The 16636-nt window shown below is 35.3% G+C and overlaps 1 protein-coding gene across 5 annotated transcripts in view; it reads right to left on the minus strand.

Annotated features, from left to right (window-relative positions):
* The window catches only part of IQCH (IQ motif containing H), a 207022-nt gene that overhangs the window by 125877 nt on the left and 64509 nt on the right, over positions 1–16636 (minus strand). For 4 of the 5 annotated variants that reach the window (XM_061181984.1, XM_061181983.1, XM_061181982.1 and 1 more), the window contains exon 1: positions 9647–9764. In XM_061181984.1, the coding sequence (XP_061037967.1) occupies positions 9647–9764 (118 nt within the window). Of the gene's footprint in view, positions 1–9646; positions 9776–15967; positions 16089–16636 lie in introns of those variants that run through there. The other variant, XM_061181981.1, reaches the window with a different exon arrangement.

Genomic DNA, 16636 nt, shown 5'->3' on the forward strand with positions numbered 1-16636 from the left:
CTGTAGTAGTTGTTCCACATGTAGATGTATTTTTGATGTATTTGTGGGGAGGAAGGTGATCTCCACATCTTACTCCTCCGCCATCTTGAAGCTCTGTCGGGTTGCTTGTTTTCTTATTATTGAATTATGAGAGTTCTTTATATATTTTGGACAAAAAAATTCTTTATCAAGGATGTGTTTTGAAATATTAACTCCCAATTTGTAGCTTTTCTTTTCACTATGTTAACACTGTCTTTCAAACAATAGAAGTTTTAAGTTTTGATTAAGGCCAAGATATTAGTTTTTTTACTCTTGTGGATTATGCTTTTGGTGTGGCATCTAAGAAATCTTTGCTTAACCCAAGAAAACAAAGATTTTCCTCCTTTGTTTTCTTCTAAAAGTTTTATAGTTTTAGGCTTTACACTGACTTCTATGATACATTTTGAATAAATCTTTGTATATGGTGCAAGGTATGGGTCAAGGTTCTATATATAGCTATCTTCAATTATTCAAGCATCATTTATTGAAAAGGCTGTCCTTTCTCCATTGTATTGCCTTTGCACTTTTGTCAAAAATCAGTGTATATGTGTGAACTCTCTATTCTGTTCCATGACCTCTGTCTTTATCCTTTTCTGATACCACATTGTCCTGATAACTCTAGCTTTATACTATCAGATAACATGAATCCTCTGATGTTTTTCTTTTTCAGAATTGTTTTGGTTATTGTACCATCTTTACCTTTCCATACAAATTTTAGAATTGACTTGTTAATTTCTACCAAGAAAAGTCTACTGCTCTTGATTTGGATTTCATTGAATTTACAGACAATTTTGGGAGAATTAACATCATAATATCAAGTCTTCTAACCGGTAAACATGGCTTACCTTTCCATTTATTTAGGTCTTCTTTGAAATTTTTTCATTAGCATTTTGGAGTTTTCAGCATACAGATCTTGTACGTATTTTTTAGTTTCATACCTAAGTATTTCGTTTTTTGGTGTTATTTTAGTGGCATTGTTTTTAAAATTTAATTTCCAGTTGTTCCTTTCTAGTATATAGAAATTCAATTAATTTTGCATATTAACATTGTATCCTGAAACCATGCTAACCTCCCTTATTCATTTTAGTGGCTTTGTGTGTGTGTGTGTGTGTGTGTGTGTGTGTGTGTTAGATTCTTTCAGATTTTCCATGTAGTAATCATGCTGTTTACAAAGAGATTATTTTATTTCTTCTCTTTCCATCTGCATGCCTTTGTTTTTCTTACCTCATTGCATTGGCTAGGACATTCAGTACAATGTTGAATAGATGTGGTGAGAGTGGATATTCTTGTATTATTCCTGATCTTAGGGAGATAGCAGTTGGTCTTTCACCATTAAGTAAGAATTTAGCTGTAGATATCCTATATCAGGCTGAGGAAGTTCCTTACATTCCTAGTTTGCTTCAGGCTTTGAATTCAAATGGATGTTGAATTTTATTTTATTTTTATTTATTGTGGTGGTCATATGATTTTTCTTCTTCAGTCTATTGATATGATGACTTACATTGACTTTTTAAAAATTATATACCATCTCTTTTGTTTATTTCTTTTTTTTTCTTTTACTTAAACATCTTTATTGGAGTCTAATTGCCTTACAATGTTATGTTAGTTTCTGCTGTATAATAAAGTGAATCAGCTATACGTATACATATATCCCCATATCCCCTCCCTCTTTTGTCTCCCTCCCACCCTCCCTATTTCACCCCTCTAGGTGGTCACAAAGCACGGAGCTGATCTCCCTGTGCTATGCAGCTGCTTCCCACTAACTATCTATTTTACATTTGTTAGTGTATATATGTCCATGTCACTCTCTCACTCCGTCCCACCTTCCCCTTCCCCCTCCCTGTGTCCTCAAGTCCATTCTCTGTGTCTGTGTCTTTATTCCTGTCCTGCCCCTAGGTTCTTCAGAACCATTTTTTTTTTTAGATTCCATATATATGTGTTAGCATACAGTATTTGTTTTTCTCTTTCTGACTTACTTACATTGACTTTTAAGTGTTGAGAAAGTCCTGCATTCCTGGGATAAACCCTACATGGTCATGATGTATTATCCTTGGTTAAGGTAGGGTTTGCCAGGCTTCTCCTCTGTAAATTTTTTATTTTTCCCCTTTCCATACCCTATTATTTGGATATGAGTCATTAAGTCCAGCCCACATTCAAAGGAGGGAGAATTAAGCTCCACCTCCTGGAGGGAGGAATAACTACTTATATTATTTGGAATTCTTCTGTAAGTAAGATTTATCACTTCTCCCCCTCCTTCTATTTTAACTTCTCTATGTCTCTGTATTTAAAGTGAGTTTCTTGTAGACCACATATAGTTGAGTCTTGCTTATTTATCCAATCTGACAATCTGTGTCTTTTAACTGGTGTGTTTAGACCATTCACATTTAATATACAAAGAGTCTTCACTTTGTACCATTCCAATAGGCACAAATTTGGTACCACAGTTTCATTAAATAATACCAGTCCCCCAACAGCAGGGTTCAAATTTCAGTTACTATGGTATAGTAACTGTCAGTAATGGCATAAAGCACAAACTTTGCTGCTAGATCTTTGTTCCACAAATCATTATGTAAGTGAAAGGTGCATATCATGATCAGTGATTGGCCACTGTGTATCTGCTTTTGGGTTCACACACAGACTGCAAAGAATGTAGTGGTATTGCCTTTTTTTCTCTCAGTGATAAATCCACATGATTTTTTACAAAAATTGATAATTGAAAGATAGAATCGGTTAACAAAGCTGAAAGTGCAGCAAAAAAACTGAAAACTGATGGTGCTGAAAGTGAAATAAAAATTGATTATAAGTAGAATTCTAGAAGAAATAGCTGACTATTGGAATGTTGATATTGCCACCATTCACAAGACTCTGGTAATGCAGCCAGAGGAACTTTAAGGTTAACTTATTGACAAAAATGAGAAAAGTGGTTGTGATGAAAGGGTGAACATGTTCCAGAGGACGTGATGCCAGAAAAAAAAAAATTCACATTAAAGAAACCCAGAAGTATTTCATAATATTGAAAGTACAAAGGATAAAATGTTGGAAACTGGGCATATAGTCAGTGTACAAATATACCTATTGATTTAAATTTTATTTGGCTCTCAGTATAATTACTGGAATACATTAAACTTTAATACTTAAAGTCAAGTATTCCATAGTCCAAATCTGGCCTGTAGCCTGTTTTTCTGTGGTTCTCAAGCTAAGAAAGGTTTTTACAATTTTTAAGGGTTGCAAAACCAAACAAAACAAAATAAAAAGAATATGTACAGAGATTCTATGTGGCATGCAGTGCTTATAATATTTTCTATCTGACCCTTTACATAAAAAGTTTGTTCACCCCTGCTTAAAACTGATTCTTACTTTTTAGTGCACCTCTTACTTTTGGTGAAAAATACATTTCCTTCTGTAAAGAGTAAATTAAAAATATGTGTGATATTAAGAAAAAACTGACCAAAAATAAAAGGAAATAGACAAATTTACAATCATAGTTTGAGACTTTAACATACCTCTCTTAGCAATGGATGGAATAAATGGGCAAAAAAAATTAATAGAGACATAAATTTGAATAACATGATTACGTTGACTTAACTGAATATATTCATAACACCGCACTTAATAAATGCAGAATATGTGCTCATCTAAGTTGATCATATGCAAAGACCAAGAAGCAAGTCAGATTTCAAATAATTGAAAGCATACATAGTATGTCCTCTAAACAATGGAGTTAGGCTGGAAATCAATAATAAAAAGGATACGTAGAAAGTACTCAAATTTATATACTTCTAAATATTCCATGGGTTGAAGAAGAAATCGCAATGGAAATTAGAAAATGTTTTGAATTAAATGATAATGAAAATATGACATAACAAACTTAGAGAATTTGGCTAAAGTAGTGCTTTGTGTGAAATTTATAACCTTCTGTTTATATATCAGAAACAAATAACATTTGAAATTAATGAGCTAAGGGTGTGTACCAATAAGTTAAGAAAATAGGAAAATTAAACCTCGAAAAAGTAAAAAGAAGGAAGAAATAATAAAGGTAAGAGCAGATACCAATAAAATAGAAAACAAATATCTAGTAGAAAGAATCAGTAAGGTCAAAATTTGGTTCTTTGCAAATAATAATAAAATGGATAAACTCCTAGAGAGACTGATCAAGGAAAAAACAGAAAGGCATAAATAACCAACACCAGGAATGAAAATGTACATCACCACAGATTTTACAGATGTTACAAAAATAATTAGAGGATATTATAAACAACCTTATTCCAATAAATTTGAAGGTTTAAATAAAATGGACAAATTTCTTAGACAAAGTTAATTTACTGAACTGAAACAGACAAAAGAGATAATCAAAATAGTCCTATACCTGTTAAAGAAATTAAACCTACAATTATAAACCTACTCCCAAAGAAAACTACAAATTCAAATGGCTTCACTGGTAAATTCTTCCAAACTTATTTCTTTAAGAAAGAAATATTACCAATTTTATCCAAACTCTTCAAGAGAATATAAAAAGAGACAGTACTCACTCACTGAAGGCAAAACTAACCTGGATACTAAAACCTAAGGAAAACATAGGAAAGGGAAAATTTAGGACAGCCTCACACATGAACAACAATGGTAAACAAAATATTAGCAAATGAAATTTAGCAATACATAAACAGGATGATATATCAGAGCTAATTTGGCTTATTCCTCAGATGCATAGGGAATTAATAGGGGTGTCAGAGGAACCAGATAAAACAGATTAAATAAGAAACAGAGTCTTATAACATAATACCCACAATGTCAAAGTTTCTATTGAAAATCACTCACCATACCAAGAACCAGGAAGATATTAAACTGAATAAAAAAACAAGGAATAGATACCAGCACTGAGATGGCAGAGATCTTAGAATTTACCTGACAAAAGTTTTAAAGCAGCCGTCATAAAAATGTTCCACAAGCAATTACAGAAACACTTGAAACAAATGAAAAAATATAAAAACTCAGCAAAGAAATAGAAAGATTCCACAAAGAAATAGAATATATAAAGAGGAACCAAGTTGAATTTTTTAATTGTGTTAAAATATACATAACAGGGACTTCCCTAGTGGCGCAGTGGTTAAACTCATGCTCCCAATGCAGGGGGCCTGGGTTCCACCCCTGGTCAGGGAACCAGATCCCACATGCATGCTACAACTAAGAGTTTGCATGCCACAACTAAGGAGCCCGCCTGCCGCAACTGAGCCCATGTGCCACAACTAAGAAGCCAGCAAGCTGCAACTAAGGAGCATGCCTGCTGCAACTAAGACCTGGTGCAACCAAATAAATAAATAAATAAAAATACACATAACAGGGAATTCTCTGGTGGTGCAGTGGTTAGGACTCAGTACTTTCATTGCTGTGGCCCGGGTTCAATCCCTGGTTGGGGAACTAAGATCCCACAAGCTGCGTGGTGTGGCAAAAAACAAACAAAGAAACAACAAAAAAAACCCCACAATACATTTACCATCTTAACCATTTTTAAGTGTATATTTTTTAACAAATTGAAATTTTGGAACAGAAAACTACAGTCATCTAAATACAAATTCAGTAGATGGCTCAACAACAGAATGTAGGGGGCAGGAGAATCAGTGAGCTAGAACAGCGGTCCCCAACATTTTTGGCACCAGGGACCGGTTTTGTGGAAGACAATTTTTCCACAGACGGGGTGGGGGGATGCTTCAGGTGGTAATGCGAGTGATGGGGAGGGATGGGGAGCGGCAGACGGAGCTTTGCTTGCTCGCTCGCCCGCCGCTCTCCTCCTGCTGTGCGGCCTGGTTCCTAACCAGCCACGGACCGGAAATGGACTCATACTGGTCCGCGGCCTGGGGGTTGGGGACCCCTGAACTAGAAGACAGAAAAATAGAAATTACCCAGTCTGATCAGTGGAGAGAAAATAGACTGGGGGAAAAAGATTAACAGAGCCTCAAGGACCTGTGGGATTGTAGCAAGAGATCTAACATTTGTATCATTGTAGCCCAGAAGGAGAAACAATAGAGGGCAAAGCTGAAAAAAGTACTCAAAGAAATACTGGCTGAAAACTTCCAAAATTTGGCAAAATATATAAACCTACAGCTTCAAGATGAGCCAAACCCAAACAGGATCAAACCAAAGAAATCCACACTAAGACACAGTCAGACTTCTAAAAACTAAAAACAGAGAAAAATCTTGAAAGCAGGAAGAGAAAAACAACACCTTACCTACATGAGGAAAAAATTCAAAAGACAGTGGCTTTCTCATCAGAAACCATGGAGAAGAAAAGAAAGTGGCACAGTTTTTTTAAGTGCTGAAAGAAAAGCACTGTCAACCCAGAATCTTATATCTAGTGAAGATATCCTTTAGGAATAAAGGAGAAATCAAGACATTCTAAGATGAAGAAAAATGAAGATAATTTAGGGTCACTAGTATAATGACCCTAAGCAATGGCTAAAGAAAATTCTCTAAATTGAAGGGAAATGATAAAAGAAGGAATCTTGGCACATCAGAAAAGAAGAAAGAACATGGTAAAACAAAAATATGGGTAAAAACAATAGACTTCCTTTTTCCTCTTGAGTTTTCTAAATTATATATGATGTTTGAAACAAAAATTATAACACTGTCTGATGTGGCTCTAAGTGTAGGTAGAGGAAATAAGCATGCAACTACCATGAGATCCAGCAATTATGCTCCGGGCATTTATCTTAAAGAAATGAAAACATATGTTCTTACAAAAACCTGTACACAAATGTTTATAGCAACTTTATTCATAGTAGCCAAAAACTGGAAACAACACATACATCCTTCAGCTGGTGAATGGTTTAACAACTGTGGTATACTCATACTGTGGATTACTAGTCAGCAGTAAAAAGGTATAAACTACTGATACAAGCAACAACCTGGATAAAATCTCCAGAGAATTATGCTGAGTGAAAAAAAACAATCTCAAAATGTTACACATCATATAAGTCCATTTATCTAACATATTTGAAATGATAAAATTATAGAAATGGAGAACAGATTAGTGGTTGCCAGGGTTTAAAGGGGTGTGGGGTGAGAGGGGAGCGGCTGTGGCTATAAAAAGACAACATGAGGAATCCTTGTGGTGAAAATGTTCAGTATCTTGGCTGAATCAATATTTCAGTGGTCATATTGTACTATAGTTTGGCAATATATTATTATTGGGAAAAACTGAGTTAATAGTACAAAGGAGCTCGTTGTATTATTTCTTACAACTGCATGTGAATCTACAATTATCTCAAAATCAGAAGTTTAGTTAAAAACAAAGTCACCAGTAGGAGAATGAAATACCAAGCCATAGAATAAAAAAATTATTTGTAATACATATAACTGATAAAAAATTAGTACCCAGAATACATACATAATTCCTATAAATAACTAAGAAAAAGAAAGACAACCCATTAAAAAAAAAAAAAAGAAATGTTAAAGTTCTAAATCACTTTACAAAAGAAGATATTCAAATGACCAATACACATATCAAAACAACTGCTCAACTTTATGGGTGATCAGGGAAATAGAAATTAAACCCACAAAGAGCTACCACAACAGAGTCTTCAGGATGGCAAAACAAACAAAAGGAAATATCAAGTGTTGACAAAGATATATATGATCTGGAATGCTCATATATTGCTAGTAGGAAAATAAATCAGTATAAACACCTTGGAAAACTGTTTGGCATTATCTACTAAAACTGAGCATGTATTTACCCTGTGACTCAGCAATTCTTCTTTTTGATATGTATCCAACAGCGACGCATACATATTTACATTAAAAGACATGTACAAGAATGTTCATAATGGTATTACTCATAATAGCTCTATGGTATAAACCACTGAAATTCCCATCAGCAGTAGAATGGATACAAAATTGGGGTATGTTCATACATACATTCATATATATTTATCCCTGATGCCTCTCTTTCCCTCACTCCTATCCATCAGCCGCCAGTCCTCATGGCTCCACCTCTAAAACATAACCTGAATTTGTTCACTTCTCCTCATGTCCATTGATACCATCCTCCTCAAATCCACCGTCATTTCTCACCTGGTTTACCAATATAGCCTTTTAACTAGTCTTCTTGGTTCTACTCATGCTCCCCTATGGTTCATTATCTGTAAAGCAGTCAGAATGGTCTTATTAAAATATAAATCAGATCACCTCATCCTCCTGTTTAAACTTTTCAGTGAGTTCTCATTGTAATTAGGATTAAATCCACTCCTCATCATTGTTTGAAAGGCTGCCATACTGGTTCTGCTATAGTCTAAGGCATTTAAAAAGAAAGATCCTAAGATATACTGAGTGGCTTAAACAAATTAAGAGTTTATTTCTCTCTCACACAAGGGTTGAAAGGAAGATAGTCCCAGGTTGTCAGGGCATCTCTGCCAGACTCAACCTGGAGTTCCATCTTTGGCTCCAAAGTGCTTGCTCATCACATCTGCATCCCAGCTAGCCAGAGATGAAAAATGAGAAGGGGAAGCCATGCCCAGAAGTTTCCCTTTCCACTTCTGCTTACATCCTCATTGTCTAGAACCTGGGCACATGGCACACCTAACTGAAAGGAAGACTAGGAAATATTGTCTTTGGCCAAGCTGACATGTGCCCACCCATGACTCTATTACTGTGGAAGTAGGGGAGAATGAACATTGAGGACAACTCATAGTCCTGCTCTACCCTACATCATTTCAGTCTTCTCTACCTCTCCAGCCTTATCTCTTCCCTCTCTCTTGGCCCTCTAGCCACACTAGCCTTCTTGCTCATTCCCTCCTTAGTCCCCCAGGCCATTGTGCCTGTGCTGTCCTACATCTGAAATACTGTTCCCTAGATCTTTACATGACTGGCTCCTTCTCATCATTTGGATCTCAACATCTTCCAAGACACATTCCCTGACCCTTCCCTCCCAAGCAAAGCAATCACTTCCTTTTATCACTCTCTAGTCCATGTCGTTTTATTTTATTTCTAGCACTTATCCCTAGCTTACATTCTCATTTACTTACCTGCTAGACTATAAGCACTGTGAGAGTAGAAATGTCTGACTTATTCTCTGTCAGCTACCTTGGATAGCTTCTCCCCAGCTACCTTGGATAAAGCAAGCATTCAACAAATATTTGTTGAACAGAAGGATTAATTTAGCCAAAACCCCTCATTTTATAACTGGTAAAGCTGAGGCCCAGAGAAAGTAAATGGCTTGCGTGAGGTTCTGCAACTAGTTAATAGATTCTCAGGTCAGTGCTTTTCTCCTATTTCATCCAGCCTCCTCTTTGAAGTCTTCTATTATCTCACCTCTCAGCAATCATTCCTCTGAACACCTATAGTACTAGACTTTAACATCCATTTGGTTTTCAGTCTATAATACTTTGTATTGTTATTTGTTTTTATTATATTTGTCTTATTTTCCCAACCAAGCTGCAAATCCCTTGAAAATACCAACTTTCTAACACATAGAGAACACAGGCCCTGAGTAGGTATTTCACAAAGAGACTAAAGTTACTTTATTCAGTAAAGTGAAACTCAGATTCATTACAAGTTTCCTCCTGTCCTATTATTGAAGATAAAAGATTTTGGTATTTTCTGTGTATCCCCAACTAACATACAGGCAAGACTGTCTTACCGGTAGTCAAAATCTTACGTGCTTCATCAAAACTATGCAGAGGAGCCGCTCTGGGTGTAATGGGTGGATTCTGAAAGGTAATTCTTGCTGTTGGTGGAATCAATCCTTGTTCTATCATACTTAAAATACCTAAAAAGGAAGGTTAGAAGAATGTGAGTTTAACTTCAAGCATTTTCACAAGTGTAACTTACTCTATTCATTAGTTTATTTGTGAGACTACATTTAGTGCCTTAATCATTTGCAAGAAAAAATGCCATAGTACTGTTCATTTAAGCCTCATCTAACCCAAGAAAAAATGGTATTTCTAATAATGGTATTATGAAATAAACTTGTACTATGATAATTTCATTTTAAGGTAGAAATATAATTCCAATGCAAACAGCAGCTTCTTTATACTTAATGGCATTTTCAATTATTGATAATATTGGTATTCTTTTTAAACTTCAGAGAAATCAGGTACACAGTCAATAACTAAGGAGATCTTTGGTTCTGAAAGAAAGAAAATCTGTGTGCTTGAAATCATGCTCCTGTTGTTACAATGAGTCATATTTTATTTTTAAAAAAGAGTTATTTTTAGACATTTCTCATATTACCAGATGATGTGAATGCCCAAGTAGGTTGTTTTAGTGTTACTGGGCAACATGGTTAGTATTAATGTGACTAATTTACAATTCCTAGAACTCATACTGTGTCAAAATGACTGGTGCCAAGGTTTTTTAAGAACAGGAGACATTGTTTTAAAAAAATGAATAAATCAATGAGTAAATGAATAATTGAGCAAAACCTGCTGTGAGGGGCAAAACTCACATTAAGGTGAATCTATGGTATTGAAGCCAGAAACCCAGAAACTCAGGGAGTACTTGACATAGACCTGTGATAGGGCTTCAGCTTCTTATTGCTCTCAGCTAATACGAAGAAAAATAAATAACTCTGGCTCTCAGTGAAATCCAAGTAAAAAACTGTGTCCTAAGCTGGACTAGGTTGAAGAAGTTGGCACACATCCTACAAGGGATAAATATTGTTTTCATTTGCTTTATTATTTCTAAGGACTATATTATGTCACATTCAGGAAATTAAAGTCTAGGGTTATAGGAATTCAGAAGAATGATCGCTGAGGGATGGGAGAGCTGAAGAAGACTTCACTAAGAACAATGATTCCAAAACAATGATGGTAAATGATTCTAAAACAATGATTCCAAAGAGAAGTCTTCAGTTTACTTACTGCAGGATTATCTGGGGCAAGAATTTATTATTAAAAATGGAGATTCCCGGGCCCCATCCCAGACCTGTCCAAATTTCTGAGGCCCCTGGGAATCTGCATTATGGAAGCCTCCAGGAGATATTTATGTGCATTGAAGTTTGAGAATCACTAGAATTGGGGCCAGTAACCTACATTTTAAATAAGCACTCCAGGTCAATCTTTTGCACTGTTAAAACTTATGAACTACTGATCCCAAGTACAACTCTTCAAGCCCTTTTCAAAATTAGTACTCCAGGTTTTAATAGTTATAACACCAGAATTTAACTACTTTAAAATATGAAGACTAATTCTTTGTCCTCACAAATATTGTCCACCTATAAATATCATATCCCATGTCCAAGAACTGTGCCTACTTTGCAGATGTGAAAAACAGAGCTGCTTCTAATTCAGTGTATTTTCATTACTAGAATGAGTTTCATTCTCTGAGAATCCCAAAGAATATGAGCATGATTTTAACCCTTGCTTTAGTACTAGTTGAAGCAATTGACTTAATTTTAGACAAACACACATGTGCATTTACCATTGAAAGGAAAAAGTTATGATTTTGGAATAAGCAAAAGAGATTACTGGTTATCTTTTCATCGAAATGCTGGAAACTCTGGAGATCATCTGACCCTATAATCACCTTTGTTTTTGATTAATCTCTTTTACAATTCTGTAGAGATTAATGTTAATTTATAGAAAACCGAAAGCAGTGCAAATAATTCTTGTTTATACATATGCAAATAAATTTTGTCACATGGAGGGACAGTACTTTCCCTACCCCCCAAAATTCAGTTCTGCATGTATTTGCAAATTTATTTCCAAATTTTTGATTTGTAAATTTGTCTGCTGTTTGAATTCTTCTTTGAATCAATTGTAACATTTTACTGGTTCCCTCATTTAATTAGTGAGTTAAACAGAATCTTTGATGTGTTCATTTTATAGTTGTATAAGAGTCATGGTTTTACTTTCAAAAATATATATCCTTTAACAATTTTGGAGATCCCACCAAGATGAGCAAAAGATTCACCTGAAATTGCCAGAAATGGTACATATCACAGGGAACCAAGCCAGGCACTTATTTTCTTGGCACCCATAGGTGAATTCAAAGTGACAATAGAACTTTGCTGACTCTTGTTTTTCTAATTTGATATTACTCCATATTAATGGCTGATAAGTTAGTCCTTGTTGGTGGCTACGACTGAGAATTTGGTGAGTTTTGTAAATGGATCTTACAGAGATCTATTCCCTATCGAGTAAGAGACAGTAGGGAATATGGTTTGTAGACTTCCGTTTGTCTATGTGTGTATTTTGAGCTCAATTCAACTAGGAATTTCATACCCACAAGGAAGGAGACTAACTTTTTGCTATCTGGACCATTACATTTTTGTGTTTCTGTGTTTATTTTTCGTTTGTGGCTGAAATTGTAGGATTGAAGCTATAAACTCTCTCTGTATCTGTATGTCTATGTATCTGTAATTCAGAAAGGCCTTTATTTCTCATTGTGAATGTAGAATGTTTTCCTGTCTCCAGATGGTATTAATAAATTAGATTATAGAGTCTCAAATTAAAGGACCTGTGTTCTGATTGACTTATAGAGAGAAATGAGCACTTACAGGAACTGAATATTCCTAAAATTCCCAGAAAATAAGGAAATTGAACTTCTACTACTTTAGATGAGCTCCCTCTCACCTCCCGAATTCAGAAACTCTGACTGAGCCTCCTTACTTTTCATGGCAATATGGGTTATTTGCATAGTTTCAATAAGAATCTTTTCTTCTTTTATTAAGATATAATTGAAAAAACTGCTTATGCAACCAAGAACTTGCCTGGAATTTCATATTTAAGAATGATGTCATTAGTCAGGTATAATAAGTTACATTTAAAGAACTAAGCTTGACTTTATGGAACCAAATGCTTACAAAGCCCTCCCAGAAAAACTGGCCTGATACATGGCTTACAGGATTTCCATCCTTACAGGTGGAAAGGAATGTCATTTCCCAACAGGTCCAAGAACCTTAGGATATTTGGAGCATCTCTAGAGGAGAGGAATGTACCCAAATTTATAGGTTCTGTAGTTGAAATATGGTGGACAGAGTTTCTTGGGCTTGATTTTCTAGCCTCAGTATAGCAAGTAATAGAGGATTTAAAAACTTCAATCTGAGATTCCTTATGAAAACTTCCAGCAGAGCAAACTTAAGATGGTCTAACATTCTTGCTGCACCTATGTAAATTATCAGGCCAAACCTAATCAATTGAGACCAGCCTTATTTTGTGAATAATTTTTTTAGATCACTTTGTATCAAAAATGGGGGAAGATTATAGGAAATTTTTTTTTATGTTTTAGAATAAGCAAAAGAGATTACTGGATACCTTTTCAGTGGAATGCATTCAGGAATTATCTGAACCTAGTCTTTGACTAGGCTATTTTACAACTCTGTAGAGATTAAGGTTAACTTGTGGGGAAAAAACTGATAATAATGCAAATAATTCATATCTATAGACATGAAAAAAAATTCTGTCTGGTGAAGGGACATTCCTTCTTTCCATAGAAATGTCAATTTTCCATTTATTTGCAAATTTATTTCAATATTCCTGATCTACAAAGATATGTTCTTTGGATTCTCCTTTAGACCAGTTGTGACAGCTTACAAATTCTCTCCTTTAACTGATGAGTTAAGTAAATAAAATCTTTGACATGTGTTCATTTGTAAGAGAGTCAGGATTTTACCTGTTTTTGAAAATCATCCCTTAACACCTTTGTCTCATTTAATTTTCAAAACTCTCTCACTTTCTTGTTGACTAGATTAGGAATTAGAAATTCATTCATTGTGTCAGTCATTCAACCAATATTTAAGTGCCTGTTATAATATCCCCACTGAGGAACTATTCTGGAGAGTGGGGATTCAATGGTGAACCAGACAGACCTCATGGAGCCTTTAGTGGTGGAGAAGACATTAAATAAATTCACAAATAAATATATAATTACAAATTGTGATCATCTATAAAGGAAAAAGACAGATGCTTGAGGAAATGACTTTTACAGGCAGAGGTAAAAGCACCTGTGAAGGCCTGATGTGAAAAAGTGCTTGGCCAGATAAGGAAGAGAGAGAAGTCCCATGTGGCTGGAGCACAGAGAAAGCGGAATGAGATGAGAATGGAAGGGAGGCCAGGTCAGGCATGCCTTGCTTATAGAGTTTAGCGTTTATTCTAAGATCAGAGAGCAACTTGCCCACTGTCACACAGAGCCTAAACGGAAAATTTTTATTATGAGACTTATATTCTTAACCATTGTGGAGGGTTTGGGGGAGCTTTCTTCTTTAGATTTAGCAAGATAATTCAAGAAGTAGAGAAGTTTGCCCTGCATTTTCCAAAACTATTCTCTCTTCTGGATATTGTTCATCTTTCACCACATGCTGGACTTGTATAGATCTGGGGTGACTTAAATGACAGTTCAGAGCATCAGGACATGTAAAAATCTGGACACTCTTTCTACATTTGTGTGGCTTGTGCTTTCCTGGCGCTCATATTACCTTGCACAGTACCAGACATATGGCAAGTACTCAATAAATATGTGTTGATTAATTGGTTAATTAATTACAAATATTATGGTAGGCCATGTGTTCTCTGGCAGATAATTGAGGGATGAAAATATGATGTTTTTCTGGACCAAGTTGCCATGGCTCTAGATTTACCTTTGTTTTGCAGCAATTTTTTATTGTGTCTGTCGCTAAAGCAAGTATAGATAGATTGATTGATTGATTCATTCATTCATTATTTTATTCATCTTAATTTGACCCAGGAAGAATGTAAGTGTTTCTAAAGCAAGAAGTAGAAACTCTGCTGAAGTTTTCCCAGGGAGTAAATATTATATAAACCAACTAAAAGCATGTGTCACAAAGATTTCTAAACAACAATGATTTGTAACTAGGAAAGTAATTGTTACAGTTGCAGGAAGTTTAATCAATTAAGAGACTTATAATGATGTGGGGCTGTCTTGAGTTTTGCTGTACCCCACCACTGACTGGGTCAGCAGACAGAGGATACAGGAGCTACAAGATGGGGGACTTTAAATCTTCAGGTACCAGAAGAACCCTGGGGAACCAACTTTAGATCCAAAATACTCCAGACAACAGTTAGAAAGTGAGATAGAAATAATTAAAGATCATCTCACTTGCTCATATTTGAGATACAAAAGGTGATCCACTTAATTCTTTAGGGGGACTTCCCTGGTGGCGCAGTGGATAAGACTCCGCACTCCCAATGCAGGGGGCCTGGGTTCGATCCCTGGTCAGGGAACTAGATCCATGTGCATGCTGCAACTAAGAGTTCACATGCCGCAACTAAGGAGCCCTGGAGCCGCAACTAAGGAGCCCACCTGCCATAACTAAGACCTGGTGCAACCAAAAAAAAAAAAAAGAATTCTTTAACATGTCAGCCAATTAAGTAGCAGGGAGAAGTAAAGAGGGTTACACTTGTGACACTCAGTCCTTAGTCATTTGCTTACTCTTTCATTTGCTTATTCATTCAACCAACAATTTAGTATCTACAAAATGCTAGATATGGTTCTAAGCACTGGGGATACTGAGATAAAGATGACATGACCTGTTGCTTAAAAAACAAGAAATCCACTGGTTTCACAAACTCTGGTATTTTGACTAAGACATGCATAGTTTAAATGGTAATTGCATTAATTCTGGCTTCATATTTTTGCATAATAGTATATTGAAATAAGTTTTTAAATGCTATCAGAAAAGCATCAGAAACTATCTGCTCAGAAGCTTGAAAAATTATAATAATATCACTTAAACACAATAATAATTTTAATGTGTAATAACATCAACATCTAAATCAATAGTAAATCTATAGAATCACGGATTTTAGAGGTGGGAAGGGACTCTAGTCCAACCTTCTGATTTACAGAGAAGGAAACTCAGGCCACAGTGAGGACTTGACTTGTCTGAAGTCATCTTAGAGAATTAGTGGCTGAATCCAAATTCAAACTCAGGCCCCCAGTCCCACCTCAGTGCTCTTTCCCTATGTTCCTAAACATATAAAATGGTTATTGAATCACTAACCTTTATTGGCATCCACTTGTAAGACTGGCACAGGGGTGAAATAGGGATTCGTGCGATGAGAAGCTGGCAGAGCCGTGAGGTTGGATATGGTGGACCCTTTTATTAACTTCTGAGCCTTCACCTAAATAATCAAAAATTTGTTTTCAGCAGACTTTTTTGCCTTCAAACTGAACACAGTTTTCTTCTTGTAAACAATAAATAAGATTATGAATAGTTTCATTAAGTTTTAATAAAGTAGCAATATCAGCTCCAATTTTATTGCTAATGAGTACCCTGTGCTATTGTCTACTGTAAGGAGTTTGTGTAATTTAAAATAGTTAATTAACTCCAATTAACATGTTGTGATTTCCACTATGCAAAGTCAGTATAGTAGTTAATAAAGGAACTATTAAGATTTTGTTCAATTTTAATGACTACAATATAAAAGTGCTAAATCTTGACAGGAGACTTTGAATACAGCAAAGTTTTGTACAGGCAAATTTTCTAGGAAATACATATTAGAGTTTTGAGGATAAAGAAAAACTGGGAGAATGTAAAGATAAATATATCAGTCAACATTAACAGGTTAAGGATAAACTCTGAGCATACTCTTGCAGATCTTAGAAATGGTTAAAGACATGATGTCTAGATCACTTACAGTAGATATTACTTTTCCTAAAGTCATTACAT

Source organism: Eubalaena glacialis, chromosome 2 (assembly GCF_028564815.1).
Source record: "Eubalaena glacialis isolate mEubGla1 chromosome 2, mEubGla1.1.hap2.+ XY, whole genome shotgun sequence".
NCBI classification, from domain to species: domain Eukaryota; kingdom Metazoa; phylum Chordata; class Mammalia; order Artiodactyla; family Balaenidae; genus Eubalaena; species Eubalaena glacialis.